At 36.2% G+C, this 17,845-nt stretch overlaps 1 protein-coding gene across 3 annotated transcripts in view; it reads left to right on the top strand.

Moving 5' to 3' along the window:
• The window catches only part of PSEN1 (presenilin 1), an 87,980-nt gene that overhangs the window by 60,751 nt on the left and 9,384 nt on the right, over positions 1–17,845 (top strand). For 2 of the 3 annotated variants that reach the window (XM_027844767.1, XM_027844765.1), the window contains exons 10-11: positions 528–646; positions 2,187–7,205. In XM_027844767.1, coding sequence (XP_027700568.1) covers positions 528–646; positions 2,187–2,342 — 275 coding nt within the window. In that variant the 3' untranslated portion in view covers positions 2,343–7,205. Of the gene's footprint in view, positions 1–527; positions 647–2,186; positions 7,206–17,845 lie in introns of those variants that run through there. The other variant, XR_003567549.1, reaches the window with a different exon arrangement.

Below are 17,845 nucleotides of genomic sequence, written 5' to 3'. Positions count from 1 at the left end.
TGCCTTGCACCTCATAGACACTTAATAAGTGTTTCTTTATTTGAACTAGTCCAAGCCCTTTAGTTTCCTATTCAAAGCAGAACAATACAAATACATTACAGGTTTCTTCTATCAGTATCATTAAGTCATATTACAGGTCAAATCATGTCTCCTGAATCTAAAGTTAATTATACCATGTATATTTTCCATAGCATTTCACCCAAAACTCAAAACAATACATTCTTTTTTGCCTTCCAGTACCATCATTTTAAGAGGATTCATTTTTACTTATGTCATATACCAGTAACATTTTAAGAGGATTCAGTTTTACTTATGTCATACACCTACTCCTTACTCTTTTTCAGCTTAGTAAACTTGGTGTAGTGTTTATTTATTTAGATGGCAACAGAGCATCATTATCTAGCTAAACAGAACTTCTAAAGTTTAAAATGTTAAAATTTTTTAAAGCATATGTGGTTTTTGTATTTTGAGTAACTGGGACATTTGGGCAGATATGTTTCTTCATGTTCCTAATCTTTTCTTTTCAGGGGGAGTAAAGCTTGGACTAGGGGATTTCATTTTCTACAGTGTTCTAGTTGGCAAAGCCTCAGCAACAGCTAGTGGAGACTGGAACACAACAATAGCCTGTTTTGTAGCCATATTAATTGTAAGTATAACCTAACAAATGATTAAATACCCCGAGGCTCAGCTGTGATTATCCCATCCCTTTAAAAGTAAGCGTGGCAGTCATATGAAGAAGTAGCCATGCTAGAGAGCAACCTTAAAGGGGATAATCAGAGTCAGTTATGTTCTCAGTAGCCTCTCACAAGGTGGGGACTATGTTATGAGATGACAAAACCTTTTATTGCTTTTTTTATGTAGTATCTTTTTAACAGCTTTGTGTCCCAGGTGTTCGGCCAGCTCTTAGAACATAATGGTTATAGACCATCATGGCTGTCATTTTTTGGTAGTGCAGAAAGATGAGCACTGAATTTTTCACATGTGTGCTTTAAGCAAATCTAATTTCACATATTTTTGTTCACTTATCTTTCTGTGAAATATACCATCTTTGTTGTGCAAGTGAAGTGTAGATGTGTTAGCATGACGAGAACCTTAGTTTATACTATTAAATTTTTTGTTGTTGTTCAGTCATTTCATGTCTGACTCTTTGTGACTCATTTTGGGTTTTCTTGGCAAAGGTACTGGAGTGGTTTGCCATTTCCTTCTCCAGCTCATTTTACAGATGAGGAAACTGAGGCAAATAGGTTTACAAGTGACTGGCCTGTGGTCACATAGCTAGTAAATGTCAGAGGCTGGATTTGAACTCAGGTCCTCCTGACTCCAGGCCCTTCACTCTATCTATGTGCCACCTAGCTGCCCCCACTATTGGATATACTTTAAAATATCTACTATAACCACTGGGAATTTGTTTTTGTTTTTTTCCTTAGACAAAATTGCATGCTGCATATCCTTCTCCTCAAATTTTGTAGTTAACTTTTAAATAGCTAAGGAAGAGAATGAATTGCACTACAGTTTCTTCAAGTTTCAAGGAAAGCTAGATATTTCCTCTAAACATAAGCCTTGTTTCTAGTTTATCCCATTAGCAATCACTTCTCCTTGCAACATAGAGCATAAAGGATAAAGTTTCTATGCTTGAGGGGTCATCCACGGCAGTTTTCATCAGCTCAACTAAAATTCCAGGGACTGAAATCTTTTCAGAAAGGAAGATTCCATCTCTTACTGTTAGCAGTTGTAGAATTTAGTGGTTTGTGTTCTCAAACACTGAAATTTTATCACTTTTCACTTCTCCCATTTCTTTCCAAGGCCAATCTGAAGATTGTAAAAATTTGAACTATTTTATGTCTAGTAATGAAAATTTTTTCCTTTTGAAAAATTTGTTTGAATTTTATTTCTTGCTTGAAATTGTGCAAGTGTATGAAATATACTGAATCATTGTAACTGGGTTACTATAAACCAATGAAATGAGTTTTGCTTTATTTTAGACTAGGAACCTCAAAAAGTTTTTTAATGACCTTCCACAGTGTTAAAAAAAAATTAGGATTTTTAAAATTTAACCTAAAAGAAGAGTATTCAATTGGTTAATGATTATATGAAGCAAAAACTCCTGATTTTAATAGCAACATTGAATTGTAAAGTGGTTGCATGAGTGCGTTTCAATTTATGGCTTCTTTCTACGTTCTCTGCAGGGTTTGTGCCTTACTTTACTGCTTCTTGCCATCTTCAAGAAAGCATTGCCAGCTCTTCCAATCTCCATCACCTTTGGGCTTGTTTTCTATTTTGCCACAGATTACCTTGTGCAGCCTTTTATGGACCAGCTAGCATTCCATCAATTTTATATCTAGCACATTGAAAATTGGAATCCCATGGATTTTTCTCCTCTGACTGTAGTAAAATCTGGAGAGGACAAAAAAGTTTTCTTCCTCATGGAACAGTTTCAAGATTCCCAGCTGGACTCATCGCAGCTTTCTCCCAGTTTTTTGTGAGAACTTGCTTCCCTGAACACTGAAAAGGCAGTAAATGGTTTTAAATATGTTGATTTTTTTTTTTTTTTTTTGCTACAAGAAGCCGCCTGGATTTGTGAAATAGAAATAGGAGGAGGACAATAAGCCAAAAAGTTGCTGATGCTTCTACCAGCAGTTTACCCCTTGGTCACAGGTAGATACCACCAACACTACAGACTCTCAGGACTACCATTGCCAAGAGGTGAGATGAGGGAAGCGGTTAGACCAAACTGATCTTTATCTGCACCCACACGTTGAAAAATCAACCCAACAAATCTGTATTAGTTAAATGTTGAACCATTTGGGGAATCGCCAGGTGGACAGACATCTGCAAGCCAAATGGAATGGAGAAAAGGGAGGCAGCTGCCACTTCCAGACTTCTATGCTAGAAGTTCAAGCCATTTTCAAGTAAGAGAATCTCTTCCACCTTGGGTCAAGCCAGGTGCTTAGGCAGATTTTAATGGTTTATGTTCTCAAGCACTGAAGTTTTATCACTTTTCACTTTTGCCATTTTTTCTCAACTTCAATCTGAAGTAATTTGGGCTAGTCCACGTCAAAGGACTTTGGTTCAAGATTCAGTAGATATTGGTGGTAAGGGGACTGTTGTTCAAAGTCTGTTCCTCACTGATATTCTCTGAATGCTTCTGGATATCCAGCTAAATTTCTGTCCTTTCTTGCTGTGATAGCAACATGTAATTAGTCTTTTTTTTTTCCCCAAAAGGCACAGCATTCCAAGTTCACCTTTCCCCACATATCTTCCGTATTTTCCCCCTTCACTCCAAATTGCATGTAATTCTCCTACCCAAGTAAGTAAGACAGATAAGGTCTGTCATGGCAGTGGATGGATGACCCATTTATTTTAGGATTTTATCTCAAGCATGCTTGTGTGCTTGTAAATTGCTGCAGTTAGCCTTTTTTGTTGTAATTTCTTCAGTAATACACAGACTCCATCAAAAGTTTGTGGCCAAAAGCCAGGGAATTAAAACAAAATATAATGCTTTGTGATATTCTTCCTTTCCTGGTTTCTTTCTTAGTCTGACTCTTCGTATTTCTGTCAGCTGTCGAGAATTAGAATGAACTGCTGAAAGCAAATTATTTTTTAGGCAGTTTATGAATCAGTTTTGTTTAGCAAGGTTAGAAACTAGTATGTAGAAATATAAAGTATTTTCAGTCTACAAACCTGGCCTATCTGGAGGAGCATGGGGTAGGAGGAGAAGTCACTGATGAGGAAAGAAGAGTCCTCAAACAGCTAATAGGGCAAAACAAACCAAATGCTAAAGAGCAGATACCAAATCATTTATCAAAAACCTTACAGTTGGTTTTTTGTGGTTATACCTCTCCTATTGCAGGTTGTTTCAGAGTGTCTTTGTTTGAATTGGGGACAGTGAAGACACTAGTTTAAGCAACAGTGAAATTCGGTTCTATACAAGTATGCCAAACAAAGAAAATCTGATGACCTGCTCTTTCCAGAGGTTACTATCTCTAACTAAAGTCTGTGTGTGTAGACAGGGCACAAACTCTGTTGGCCCTCTTTACCTCAGAGAACCCTCAGCTTTAGTGATCAGACTATGTGCTCAAGAAGGAGACAGTGTTGTGGCTCAGGAACAGCCAGTGTCATCTCTGTGCCTAACACGTGTCTAGCTGTAATATATCTTCTAGATTGGGGCAGTTTCTTTTGGGGCCTGGAATATATGCACTCTGCCATTGGATGGCTTCTCTGGTTTATTATGGTAATAAGGAAAATATGTGTATTCACCTGGTTTGGGATTTTATGTTTAGGTAATGCCATTGTATCTAAATACTTGCTCATATGAGATTGTTTTGGGAACTTCAATGGAAATGAAGGATGCAAAAAGAAAGGATGAGTTTCAGAACATTTGATTGTTTTGCTTTTTTTAAAATCTTAATCTTTTCTTCACTTAATACTTTTCTCCTAGGCTTTTCTCTCACTTAAGTACTTTACAGCAGAAATATTATCTCCTGGAGTTTTACCTGTGATTCAGAAGCACTTAGATATATATCAGTTCATGATCTCAGGCATTACTTAGTGAAGCATAAAGCGAGTTCTTTTAAGCAAGGCTTCCAGATACTCTGTGTATTATAGATTTTTACTTCAAACCAGGATTCACCTAAGAGAAATTTGCTTATGTCTGTGTTGGCCATCCTGTGCTTTATTTTTCCCCATTGAAAGGATTGTGATGCTACATGCAAATCTGAGCCATGTCTGAACCAAGCTGCATCATAGCAAACAGACCATTGTATGTTCCATTAAGTAGAACCACGGACATCAACAGCATGAACTTCCCCCAAAATGCTCTTTAAGGAGAAGTGTAGAGATTCCGGAATATCAATTATGAGTCTTCCATAATGAAAAATGAATTAGGTCACAGTATGGAGCAGAGGAAATGCCAGATGTACACTTGAAAGTCATTCAAGGATAGGCAGCCACAGTATTCATCCCTTAAGTGTGGATCTGGGTATAGCTAGGAGTGGGGTTCTTCCACGCTGGGAATAGCACCACACATTGAATTAACCAACAAAGTGCAACAAATTCAGAAGTTTGATGAATTTCAAGTTTTTCTTTAAATTAAAATTCCCTTTAAAAGAAAGGAATTGAGGCAATAGGTGAGAAAATGGTAGATTTGTATCTAGTTTTGACACATAGCATATTTACAAAATAAAAGAGTACGTTTATGTAGAAAATAGTTCATAGGGTATATTTGGAAGATTGATGTTTGATGCCCTAGACTAGAAGTCACAGCTCTTTTTTTTTTCTGGCCAAGTACATTATTGTATTTCAAAGCTGTTTTTCTTTCTTTTCTTTTTTTATTTATACATTTAATTTTTACTACAATCAGCCTTTTTTTTTTTAAATAAACCACCCCTGTCCTATAGTACCTTTAAGCAAAACCACCTATCAGAACAAATTGCAGGTACCATAGCTTCTTATTGATGACATTTAACATTTAGAAAAGTGGAAATCATGACCTGTGCAGAACTTGGAAGAAAAGTATGAGAAAAGTCAGAAATTTATTATTAATTAACCACCCATCAAAGCAACAACTGAATATATTGTTTAAGTTCTGAATGTAGGATCTCCTCTCTATGTGTCATTTGCATCTAGTACTCTCCTTAGGAGTCTCCAGGACTGCAAACAATGTACCTTGCTCTTATCTGATGCTGCTGCCCTAAGGATCTCAAAGCACTTTTCACACAAACTGATCTGTACCCCACTTACAAAAGGGGAAATATAAAAACTTAAGAGAAGTCAGGTGATGTCAGAAGCAGAACTAGAGCTACATTCCTGGCTATACAAATTCCCCATTTTAATCACCAGACTGTGCTTGATCAGCAACAATTTTTTTTTTTCTGGAAGGAGGAGGCTATATTACCTTGGACTTTTCTAAATTTTTCAAGAGGTTCACCTGAACTGTGTTATTAGTTTGCTGTTTTCTAACATATGGATAACTTTAAACTCTTTAAAACATCAGAAACTTTAGGCGTAATGACTGTATACTGTAATCTGTAACCACTTTTTCATGGTTGTCCTTAAGGGCTCTTGCCACACGAACACAATTGACACTGAAAATTGCAATAATGCTGTCAGAGCCTTATGTAGCATGTGCTGTCCCACTCCACCTGGACCATCTCTGTGTGAGAAGCAGACTCATGAACTGGGTTGTGCTCATTTCAGGAATGAGTCTTCTAAGTGAACTAAGGCTTCTTACGTTCGCTTCCTCTGAATTTGTCCTTATAATATGTGACGGACAGTACCCCATTCTCCCATGTTCCCTCTTTGCCTGCAGATGTCCTAAACACTGTGCTGGAGAAGAGCTTTCAGAACTGGACAGTTGATCTCACTGATCTTTTTCTCTTTTCCTCTGGATCTCATGGCAGAGACTTTTATATCTTCAATTTGAGCATAGAGCATATCTTCATAATGTCTTTAAAATCCCAGAATAAATAACTTTGAAAAACACTCACGGACTTTCAACTCTTCACAGCCCTGTCATAAAAGAATGGTCTCTGAGCAGCTTATCTGGATACCATTATCTGGTGATCTTATTAGAGGAAGCACCTGCCTAAGGAGAGGATGCAGATTAGGTATTGCCTTGACCACCAGTGTAGTCCTGATCAGAAACCTACCACTTTTAACCTGTTGTACTTGAAAGCTGCCTCCTGCTGAAACAACTCGATGTCTCTCTGCACAGAGCAGTTTCAGAATATCTCAGAAAGAGGTACTACTTCTGGATGCTTGCTCTGTCATTAATATGAGGAGACGGTCACATCTTTCCTCAAATGTGCCTGACTAGAACTTCAGGTTGGACTATGCAGCAGGAAAAGTTTCCTTCTTAGGACATTTTCCTTTTTAAAAGAACAAGTATTTATTGGAACTATTGTCAGCAGCTTCAGAACTTTGAATCATGCAGTGGTGGCTACAGGGTTGTCCACACTGCAGTAGTAGCTTGGTTTACAATGCGGTTGGACATGCTGGAATATGGACTTCATGGGGATTCCTTTACTCTCAAGTGTTTGCTGTTTTGTTTTTGTTTCTACAGACACTGATTTGTACATAATCCAGAGAGAATGTGAAAACATCTTTTTGTAACACCTTTCAAATTCTTGATAAGATACAATTTTGATAGATTGCAAAATTTTCCTGTATTTGTCAGATTAATAAACTAAAGATCGCATGAATCCTAACTGCTAGTCTTCTTGCCTTAAGTATCATAGTGGAAAAATACTGGAACAATACAGAAATGAATGTGAAACAGATCAGAAGTTCATTTTCATTCTATGCTTTTATTAAGATGGTATAGATTATATAGCAAGCTATGTTTCCAAATGGTACAATTTTATAGGTGTTTATTAAAAGCTTCATTTCCTTAAAGAGCTCTTTCTTCAAACTTGTTTTCTAGGGAAAAAATTTTTTTTACAGTACTTTAAAAGACATTGTCAAAACTATTATAGCATGAAATAACGCTGCATGAAGGTTTATTGCAATGCAGATTTTTTATATGCTAGAGGAATATTTTTAGGTGGGAGCTGTTCTGTAGATCATACTGACAACAGCGTTCAATATAGATTTCATGGATCTGACAATGCACAGAATTTCCATCCACTTCACCTGTCCCCTTTCCAAACATTACAACACCTCTACCACCTTAATAGTGAATGACATCCACTTTGAGTCATATCCTGCTATGAAGAAAACAAAAGGGAAGTTATAGTCTTAAGAAGAAGCAAGCCAGGGAGGAGACCAACTCTCAGTTTCTTTTTGCCAAGGGTATTTGGAAGACTAAGAAGGGTATTACTCCTTCCATTGGCAGATGGCACAATTCATTAAAGTCTTAATGGAAGTAGACTCGCTGAGAGTCTTTTTCAGCTCAGTTCAAACACTTTTCACACATCCGTGATATGCTCGGCACTGGGAATAGTGACCCAAAAGGTAAAGTCCTTGTCCTCAAGAAGTTTACATTTTACTGAGAAAACTTGTTAAAATTTGGAGAGCTAGAGTTGGGCTTGGGGTGGTAGGGGTGGTAGACAGGGACCAGGGAAGACTTAACAGAAGTTGCCCCTGTGCTGAGCCTTAAAAGAAGAGGTTTTCTAAGAGAGAGATGAGGAAGAAGTGCTTCCAGCCATGAGAGATGGCTTGTGCAGTACCCAGTAATAAGAAATGGAAGGTCAAGTTTAGAAGGAAATCTAGTTGCTCAGTTTGGCTAAAATGTTCTGTTATTGTTCAGCTATTTTTAGGCACGGCTGACTCTTTGTGACTCCATTGGCTTTCTTGGCAAAGATCCTGGAGTGGTTGACCATTTCCTTCTCCGGTTCATTTTTACAGACAAGGAAGCAGAGGCAAATAGGGTTAAATGACTTGCCCAGGGTCACACAGCTAGGAAGTGTCTGAGGCCAGATTGGAACTCACAAAGATGTGTGTTCCTGACTTCAGGCTTGGCCCCCTATCCACTGCACCACCTAGCTGCCCGTATTACTGGAACGTAGATGGCATGAAATGAGCAGATTGGAAAGGTAGGTTGTAGCCAAATTATGGAAACTCTTAAATGCATTTTGGAAGAGGTTGTGTTTTATTATAAAAGCAATAAGGACCTCCTGGAGGCTTTTCAGTAGTGTAGTAACAGTCAGATCTGTTCCTCAAAATTATTTTGTCAGCTCTGTAAATGGAAGGTCTGGGGTGGATTGCCAAGGGGAGAGGGCAGTTGATTAAAATAGTAAAGATGAAAGGTGGTGAGGCCCTGAATTAGGATGGTGTCCATGTGACTGAGGAAAAGGGAATGAGAAATGTGGAAGCAGAATTGGCAACTGAGTGAAGGGGGGTGGGGTAGGGGAAAGCAGATAGGCTGGGGAAGAGTCACGAGTGACCTCAAGTTATGAACTTGGGTGACCTGGAAGAGGCTTCTCTTCGCCAGGAGCCCAGACAGTGGTATATCTTAGTGTTCTAATGATATCCCTAGATGGGAGCACTCAGTAAGAAATCTATAACATGGTGGGGTCAAGTCAAGAAGGGAACAAATTAAAATGATTTCCTAAATTGATCTAAGCCTGATTTTATTTTTGGCAGCTATTCAATATGTCTATCTAATATATGTACACGTGTGTGTGTGTATGTACATATATATGTATATATATGTGTGTGTGTGTGTGTATATATACATGTATGTGTGTGTGTATATATGTATATATATATATGAGGTAAACACACATGTATGTGTAGTCAGGACCCATGATTTCCATTTAAGAAGGTTGTATTGTGAAGATTTCCTCCACCAGTGTGGATTAGCAGCTCCTCTGTAACTTATGGTCTTAGGACCTAATGCAATGAGGGGCAGTCAGTTAACAAAAATTAAGTGGCTTACTATATCCTAAGTACTATTCTAAGCTCTGAGAATACAAAGAAAATTGAAACTGTTCCTGGCTTCAGGGACCTTACATTTGATGGGGGAGACAACATGTTTAGTCACTCACTATCTGGTTCGTGGTCACAGAACCAAGGAGACCTGAAGACGGGAACTGTGTCTAGAGGTGGCATTCCAGAGTGAAGAATGGTCATGGATCCTAGGCGTGTACTGAGCAAGGAGCAAATTCAGAAGCAAGCAACTATGTTGCTCTAACCCCGGGAACAGAGCAGAGTCTCATTTCTAATCTCCAGGCCAGACTGAAACCTACAGCAGAATAATCAGAGCAGAGAGCCACAGACCAAAAGGGAGCCTACAGTTCTGAACTCGACATAAAGAGCCTTCCAGTTAGCACACTGCTGGAACTCCAGCCATGGTAAGCTGATAATGACTGGCTGAGAAAATGGAGCCTGGATATCATATTTCAAGAAATCAGAAAAGAAAACTGCCCAGATCTTCCAGAAGGAGAAGACAAAGTGGAAATAGAATGAACTCACTGGTCACCTCCTGGAAGAAACTCCAAAATAAGGAGCATTATGGCCAAAATCCATAACTTCCAGATCAAATGAAAAATACTGCAAGCAGCCAGAAAGAAAGAATTCAACTACCAGGTAGCCAGTAAGGATTACATATGATTTAGTAACCACTACTATAAAGGAATGAAGAGCATGAAATATGACATTTCAGAAGGCAAAGGATATAAGCTTACTACCAAGAGTAGCTTACCCCCCCCAAAAAAACAAAAAACTAAGTATAATTCTGCAGAGAAAAAAATGGATCTTTAATGAAATAGAGTAATTCCAAGAATTCTTAATGAAAAGACCAAAATAAAAAGGTAAACATGAGCATGCAATCATAAGGGACTAGAGGATAAACTGTTTACATCCTAATATGGGGAAATATGTTGCCCCATATCAAGGGCCTTGGAAGAAGTCTAATAAGACAGAGGGTCTGGGAGTAGTCTCATGATGTTTTGATTATTTTAAAAGAAGAAAAGAAAGGAATGGGAAAAGAATAGACTGAGGTGAGGGAAGGGAGAGGAAGTTTGAATTCACAACCAATGAAATAAAAGAAATTTAAAAAAAATTTTTTTTCTTTCTTTAGGCAATTGAGGTTAAGTGACCTGCCCAGGGTCACACAGCTAGTGTTTGGTCTGAGGCTGGATTTGAACTCAGGTCCTCCAGACTTCAGAGCTGTTGCTCTATTCACTGCGCTACCTAGCTGCCCCCCAAGAGAAAATATTAACAACTATTTTACCTCATTACATATTAACTGATAATCTGAATTAAATGAATAAATATTTATATAAATATAAAATGCCCAGATTAACAAAAATATATAACTTAAATAACTTGATCTGAGAAAAAGAAATTAAACAAGTAATAAATGAACTCTCAAAGGAAAAAAAAAAATCCTGCACCGGAAGGATTTACAAGTGAATTCTATCAAACATTTAAATAGCAAATGCCAGGGAAGTCACTAGATAGAGTTGAGGAGGGAGAGCGTTCCCAGGCATGGCAGACAGCCGGAGAAAATTTCCACAGCCAAGAGATGAAATGTCTTTGTTTATAGAACAGCCAGGAGGCCAATGTCATTGGATTGAAGAGTATGAATGAATATTGATGCATAAATTTTAAATAAAAAATTAACAAGGAAACTACAGCAACATGTCCACAAAAATATAAACTGACTGGATTTAATTTATACCAGGAATGCAGGGTTTACTCAATATTAGAAAAATTATAAACATGATTAAACATATTAATAACAAGAACAAAAATCATATGATTGTGCTGTAAGAAATGACAAGCAAGTGGATTTCAGAAAAACCTGGAAAGACTTACATGCACTGATGCAAAGTGAAGAGAGCAGAACCAGGAGAACATTATACACATTAACAACAATGTTGTGAGATAATCAACTATGAATGACTTAGCTTTTCTCAGCAATATAATGATCTAAGACAAATCCAAAAAACTTATGATGGAAAATGCTATCCACATTCAGAGATAGAGCTGACGAGTCTGAATGCAGATTGAAGCAAACCATTTTCACTTTCCTTATTTTTTTCCCCTTTTATTTGGTTTCTTCTTTCACAATATGACTGATATGGAGATATATTTTACATGATTGCATATATAACCTGTATCATATTGCTTATCATCTTAGGGAGGGAAAAGGGGAGGGAGGGAGGGAGAGAGAAGGGGAGGGAAGAAGGGAGAAAATTTGGAATGCAGAATTTTATATAAAAATGGATGTTAAAAATTTTCTTTATATATAATCAGAAAAAATAAAATACTTTTTAAAAAAACAATATGATTGTTGCATTAGGTGAATAAAAAGCTTTTGACAAGATATAATACCTATTACTGTTTAAAAAAAAAAGTAGAAAGCATAATATTAAATTAACCTTTCCTTAATATAATAAATGATATCTAGCTCAAACCAAGAGGCAGCATTATCTGTAATGTGGATAACTAGAGGTCTTTCCAGTAACATCAGGGATAAAGCAGGAGATTCTCATCACCACTGCTATTCAATGTAGAGCTCGAAATGCTAGCTATAGAAATGACAAGAAAAAAATTGTGGGAGTAAGCATAGCAAGGAGAAAATAAAATTAACATTTTTGCAGATAATATGATGATATACTTAGAAAACTCTAGAGAACCAACAAAAAAATAATTGGAACAATTAATAATTTCAGCAAAATTGCAAGATATAAAATAAGCCCACATGAATTATCAGATTTCTATATATTAAAAAATCCAGCAGGAAGAGATTGAGAAATTCCATTTAAAATAGGCATCAAATATATAAAATTATTGGGAGTCTACTTACCAAAGCACACACAGGAACTATATGAATACAGTTATAAAACATTCTTCACAAATGAAAACACCTAAATAATTGGAGAAATATTAATTTCTAATGGATAAACCAACCCAATATAATAAAAAGGACAATATTACCTAAATTTATTTATTCAGTACCATACTGGTCAAAACACCAAGGAATTATTTATACAGCTAGAAAAAAAATAATAAAAATCTGAAGGAACAAAAGCTAAGTCAACAAGAATTTATTAGCTACTACTGTGTGTCACAAGCACTCTAAGTGCTGAGAACACAAAGAAAAGAAGAAAAAAAGTCCCTGATTTCAAAGAGCTCACAACCTGTTGGGGGAGAAAACATGCAAATAACTATGTATAAGCAAGTTATATATATAGCATAAATGGGAGATAATCTCAGAGGGACAGTTGAGGAGGACTGGGAAAGTCTTCTTGCAAAAGGTGAAACTATCCAAGACTTAAAAGATGGCAGGAAGTCCAAGAGACAGAGATGAAGTGAGAGAGAATTCCAGGGGTGAGGGGCAGCTTGTGGAAATGCTTGGAATTGAGAGATGGTATACTTTATCCAAGGAATAATAAGGAAGCCATTGTCACTGAATGGTAGAGTTGGGGAGGGGAGGGATCAGTAAGGTGTAAGAAGACTAAAAATGTAAGATGGTTATAAAAGACTAATTCTAATTCCTTCAATTTCTTTTTCCTATTGCTATATAGTAATAATTCTGGTACAAAATAAGTACAACTTATTGCTATAAATAACATTTCTAGTACAATATTCAGCAATAGGGGTGATAATGGGTATCCTAGTTTCAGCCTAATCTTATTGGGAAGACTTATCCCCATCACAGATAATGCTTGCTGATGATTTTAGATAAATACTACTTATCATTTTAATCCATTTATTCCTATGCTTCCTAGTGTTTTTAATAGGAATGGGTGCTATATTTTGTCAAAAAGCCTTTTCTGCATCTATGATGAGATCATCATGATTTCTGTTGGTTTTGTTATTGATATGGTCATTATGCTGATAGTCTTTCTAATATTGAACCAGCCCAGCATTCCTGGTATAAATCCCACTTGGTCATAGTGTGTTATCCTCATGATTTATAACCCTAATTCTTACTGCATTCTCTCACTTGGTGATCTAATCAGCTCATGGGTCAATTGCTCATGGGTAGGCTGAGCTAATATAATAAAAATGACAGCTGTACCTAAACTAATTTACTTACTCAGTGCCATACCAATCAAACTAACAAAAATTATTTTATAGAACTAAAAAATAACAAAATCATATGGAGTAAGGCCATATTTGCATGCAGAGAAAGAACTGACAAATAGAAGTATATATAGAACAATTTTACATATATAGGTGTGTGTGTATGTGTATATACACACACACATATATATACACACCTATATATGTCTAATGATAGCCATCTCTAGGGTGGGAGGAAGGAAAGGAAAAAAGGAAGGAAGAAGGAAGGGAGGAGGAAGGAAGGAGAGAGGAAGGGAGAAAGAAAGGAAAGAAGGGAGGGAGGGAGAAAGGGAAGTAAAGAAGGAAGGAAGAAAGAGAAGGTTGGCCAAGGGGAGGGAGTGGGGCAGGAAGGCCTCTCTCCCCACCCAGACACAGTGTTGGCCTAATTGCAGCCATGAAAGAGAAACTCAAGTGGGACCTTCTCCCAGGGAGACTCTTGAATGATCAGTTCTGGTTCAGTTGTCAATCAAAAAGGCCATTTTCTTCACCACACACTAAGTGGAGAAAATGGTCATTGAATTACCTCCTCATTATCCAAAGTCCCCATGGAGAATCACATCAGGCTAAGCATCTATGCAAGCTCGTAAGGAATGGCATTTATTGGCTAGTTGGTCCCCCTTAACATATAAATACATGTGTATATATGACATGTACCTATATGTTGCATTCTATTTCCTCTCTTTAGAACATTTAAGTTTTTTTAACCTCTTATGAGCAAGATTTTCCTCCTTCTCAGAGCATGCCCTAGGATGTTGACTAGGAGGTAGTCTGCATACATGGATGAGTAGTACAGTGAGTGAGTTAGCTGTATACCTTATTTGGGTTGCTGGTGGTGATGAATATATCCAATGTATTAGAAACAATTTTGCTCAATTATATGCCAACACAACTGATCACTTAAATGAAATAGATAAATATATGCAGAAAAATAGTCAGATTAACAGAACAATAAGTAGAGAATTTAAATAACCCAATTAAAAAAAAAAACTTAAGCCTAAGTGAATTCCCAAAGGGGGGAATTCTATCAAACATTTAAAAAACAATTAATTTCATTAATACCAGTTATTCACAGAGATAGGGAAAAAAGGATCTTAACAAATTCTTTCCATGAAAAAAAGCTGGTCTTGAAACCTAAACCAGAGAAATACAAAAAGAGAAAGAAACTGTAGATTAATATTGCTAACAAGTATCAATACAAAAATTTTAAGTAAAATATTACCAAAGAAGCTATAGCAATATATTTTTAAAATATTATAAACTACCATCAGATTGAATTTATACTAAGAATGAGGGGTTGGTTTAAAATTAAGAAAACTATAAATATAATAGACCATTTTAGTAATAAAAATCATAAAAATCACAATAGATGAAGAAAAATCTTTGACAAAATGTAGTATTTCCTTTTGTTAAAAACATTTAAAAAACAGGAATAAATAGACTTTTTAAATATGGTCAATATAATTTGTCTAAAACCAGAAGCCTCTGTCTGGAATTGAGAAACACTAGAGGCTTTTCTAATGAGATCATTGTTACGGGCAGTTATGGTACAGTAGATTTAGCTCTAGCCTTGGAGTCAGGAGGACCTGGGTTCAAATTCAGCCTCAGACACTTGACACTTACTAGTTGTGTGACCCTGGGCAAGTCACTTAATCCCAATTGCCTCACCAAAAAAACAAAATAATAATAATAATAACTAATAAAATCATTGTTAAAGTAAGCATGTCCATTGTTACCCCTATTATTTCATATACTTCCAGAAATGTTGGATATAAATGGCAATAAGACAAGAAAAAGAAATTTAAGGAATAAGGCTAAGCAAAGAAGACATAAAATCATGGCTTTTATAGAAGATATGATGATTTACTTAGAAAACCCTAAAGATTCAAATAAAAATAGAAACAATAACTTAAGCAAAATAAAATACAACCACAATTTTCATTCTTTTTTTGTAGATTACAACAAATCTCAACAGGAAGCAATAGAAAGAGAAATTTCAGTTAAAATAGTGACTTTCTGTCTCTCTGTCTCTCTCTCTAAAATATTTGTGGCAATCTACCAAAACACACATAAGAATTATATGAATACCACTCTAAAATTCTCTTTGCAGAAATAAAGACATTCATAAGTAATAGGTTAAGATATTTGCTTATGGTTGAGCTGTGCCAAAATAATAAAAATGACAACACTAACTATATTACTTATTCAGCACCATGCCAAACTACCAAAGTTACTTTACAGAGTTACATTTCTTTTATGATTGTGGTCATAGCATGAATTGTTTTCCTAGTTTTGTTTAATTGCTTCTGTATAATTTCATACTAGATTTCTCCAGTCTCTCCTAATTCTTCATACTCATAATTTTCTTATGGTGAGATAATGTTCTATTACATTCCTGTACCATTGACCTTGGGGTTTTTCAGAACATGCCATCATTATATAAGCTCTGATAGATCCTTTCTTTAAACTGGAAAGTCTTTAAGAATGAGCCTTATGATGGACTATGTCTGTGGTCAGAGGATCAGCCTAGCTAAGAGGACCATCACCACAGGTCAGTCCATCAGATGGAAAAAAAATTAAAACAGTAATTCACAAAGACAGGCTGCTAAGGCTGTTGGTTGAAATTGTTCCGTATCAATAGAACCATGGGTCACTGGAGCATTGAAGCATAATCATAGAATGAGTCAGAAGGGACCTTATATAATCATACACATACACACACACACATAACATGCACATACATGTAGTTATATAACTCTTGTAGTCCAACTCACCATTCAAAGGACAATTCCTGGGTTTAAATACTGGCTCCATTATCTACTGCCTTTGTGACCCTGGTCAAGTAAGTTAACCTTTCTGGACTTCAGTTTTCTCATCTATAAAATGAAGGGGTTGGACTTAGTGACCATTAAGGTCCTGCCTAGCTCTAAATTTATGAGTCTTTCAGAATATCCCTGAAAGCTGGCACTCCAGCCTCTACCTGAAAATTTCCTCACTGATTGTAACATCTTCCAGGATGTAAGCAACCCTTGTACTGTTTTTTAATCTTTCACCTCAACTAGCACAGTGTTAGATACTCAGTAAATACTTGATGAATTGGATGAAGGTCAGAGAGGAAAGGAAGCTATTTTAGAAATTCATTTTCATGCCTTAATCTTAACTATCTAAGTCAATAAATTCAGACTTGGAGTAGGACTTTTTTTTAAGTGTTATATCGTTTTACATGATTGCACATGTATAACCTGTATCTGATTGCTTACCATCTCAGAGAGAGGGGAGGGAAGAGGAGGAATAGAGGGATAGAATTTGGAACTCAAAACTTTAAAAAAAATGTAAAAATTGTTTTAACATGTAATTGAGGATATATATATATATATAAAATAAACTTCCATTTCAAGAAAACCTACATAATAAATATTACACATTGTTTTCAAAGCTAAAAAAGATGCTGTTATTGGAACATACTGCCTATCAGACTTATGGATAAGAAAAGAATTTATGAATAAATAAGATACAGGGGAGCAGCTAGATGGTGCAGTGAATAGAGCACTGGCCCTGGAGTCAGGAGGACCTGAGTTCAAATGTGGCCTCAGACGCTTACTAGCTAGCTGTGTGACCCTGGACAAGTCACTTAACCCCCATTGTCTCAAAAAAACCCCAAAACAAAACAAAAATAAGGTATAGAGAGCACTGTGAGATGTAAAATGGATAATTTTGATTAGATTAAATTAAAAAGGTTTTGTACAAATAAAGCCAATGTGGCCAAGATTAGAGGGAAAGCAGAAACTTGTTAAAAAAATTTTATACAGTTACTTAGCTACAGGTCTCATATCTTAAATATATAAAGAACTTTGTTAAATTTATAAGAAAATTATTCATTCCCCAATTGATAAATGGTCAAAGGATATGCAGAGGCAGTTTTTCAATGAAGAAATCAAAGCTATATGTAGTCATATAACAATGCTCTAAATCATTATTGATTAGAGAAATGCAAATTAAAACAACTTTGAGATATCATCATATCATCTCACACCTATCAGATTGATTAAAATGATAGAAGGGGAAAATAACAAATATTGAAAGAGATATGGAAAAACTGGGACACACTGTTGGTGAAATTGTGGAATTATGCCCAAAGAGTTATAAAACTGTGCTATAAACTATGTTAAAGAAAAACAACAGCTTTTTTAAACCCAGCAATACCACTATTAGGTCTGTTTCCCAAGGTGATCAGGGAAAAAGGAAAAGAACCTATGTGTTCTAAGATATTTGTAGCAGCTCTCTTTGTGGTGGCAAAGAATTGGAAATTGAGGGGATGCCCATCAATTGGGGA

Source organism: Vombatus ursinus, unplaced genomic scaffold, assembly GCF_900497805.2.
Source record: "Vombatus ursinus unplaced genomic scaffold, bare-nosed wombat genome assembly UNPS02014945.1, whole genome shotgun sequence".
Lineage (NCBI taxonomy): Eukaryota > Metazoa > Chordata > Mammalia > Diprotodontia > Vombatidae > Vombatus > Vombatus ursinus.
The sequence above is the reverse complement of the archived record's forward strand: the minus strand, read 5'-3'. Positions and strand labels throughout refer to the sequence as shown.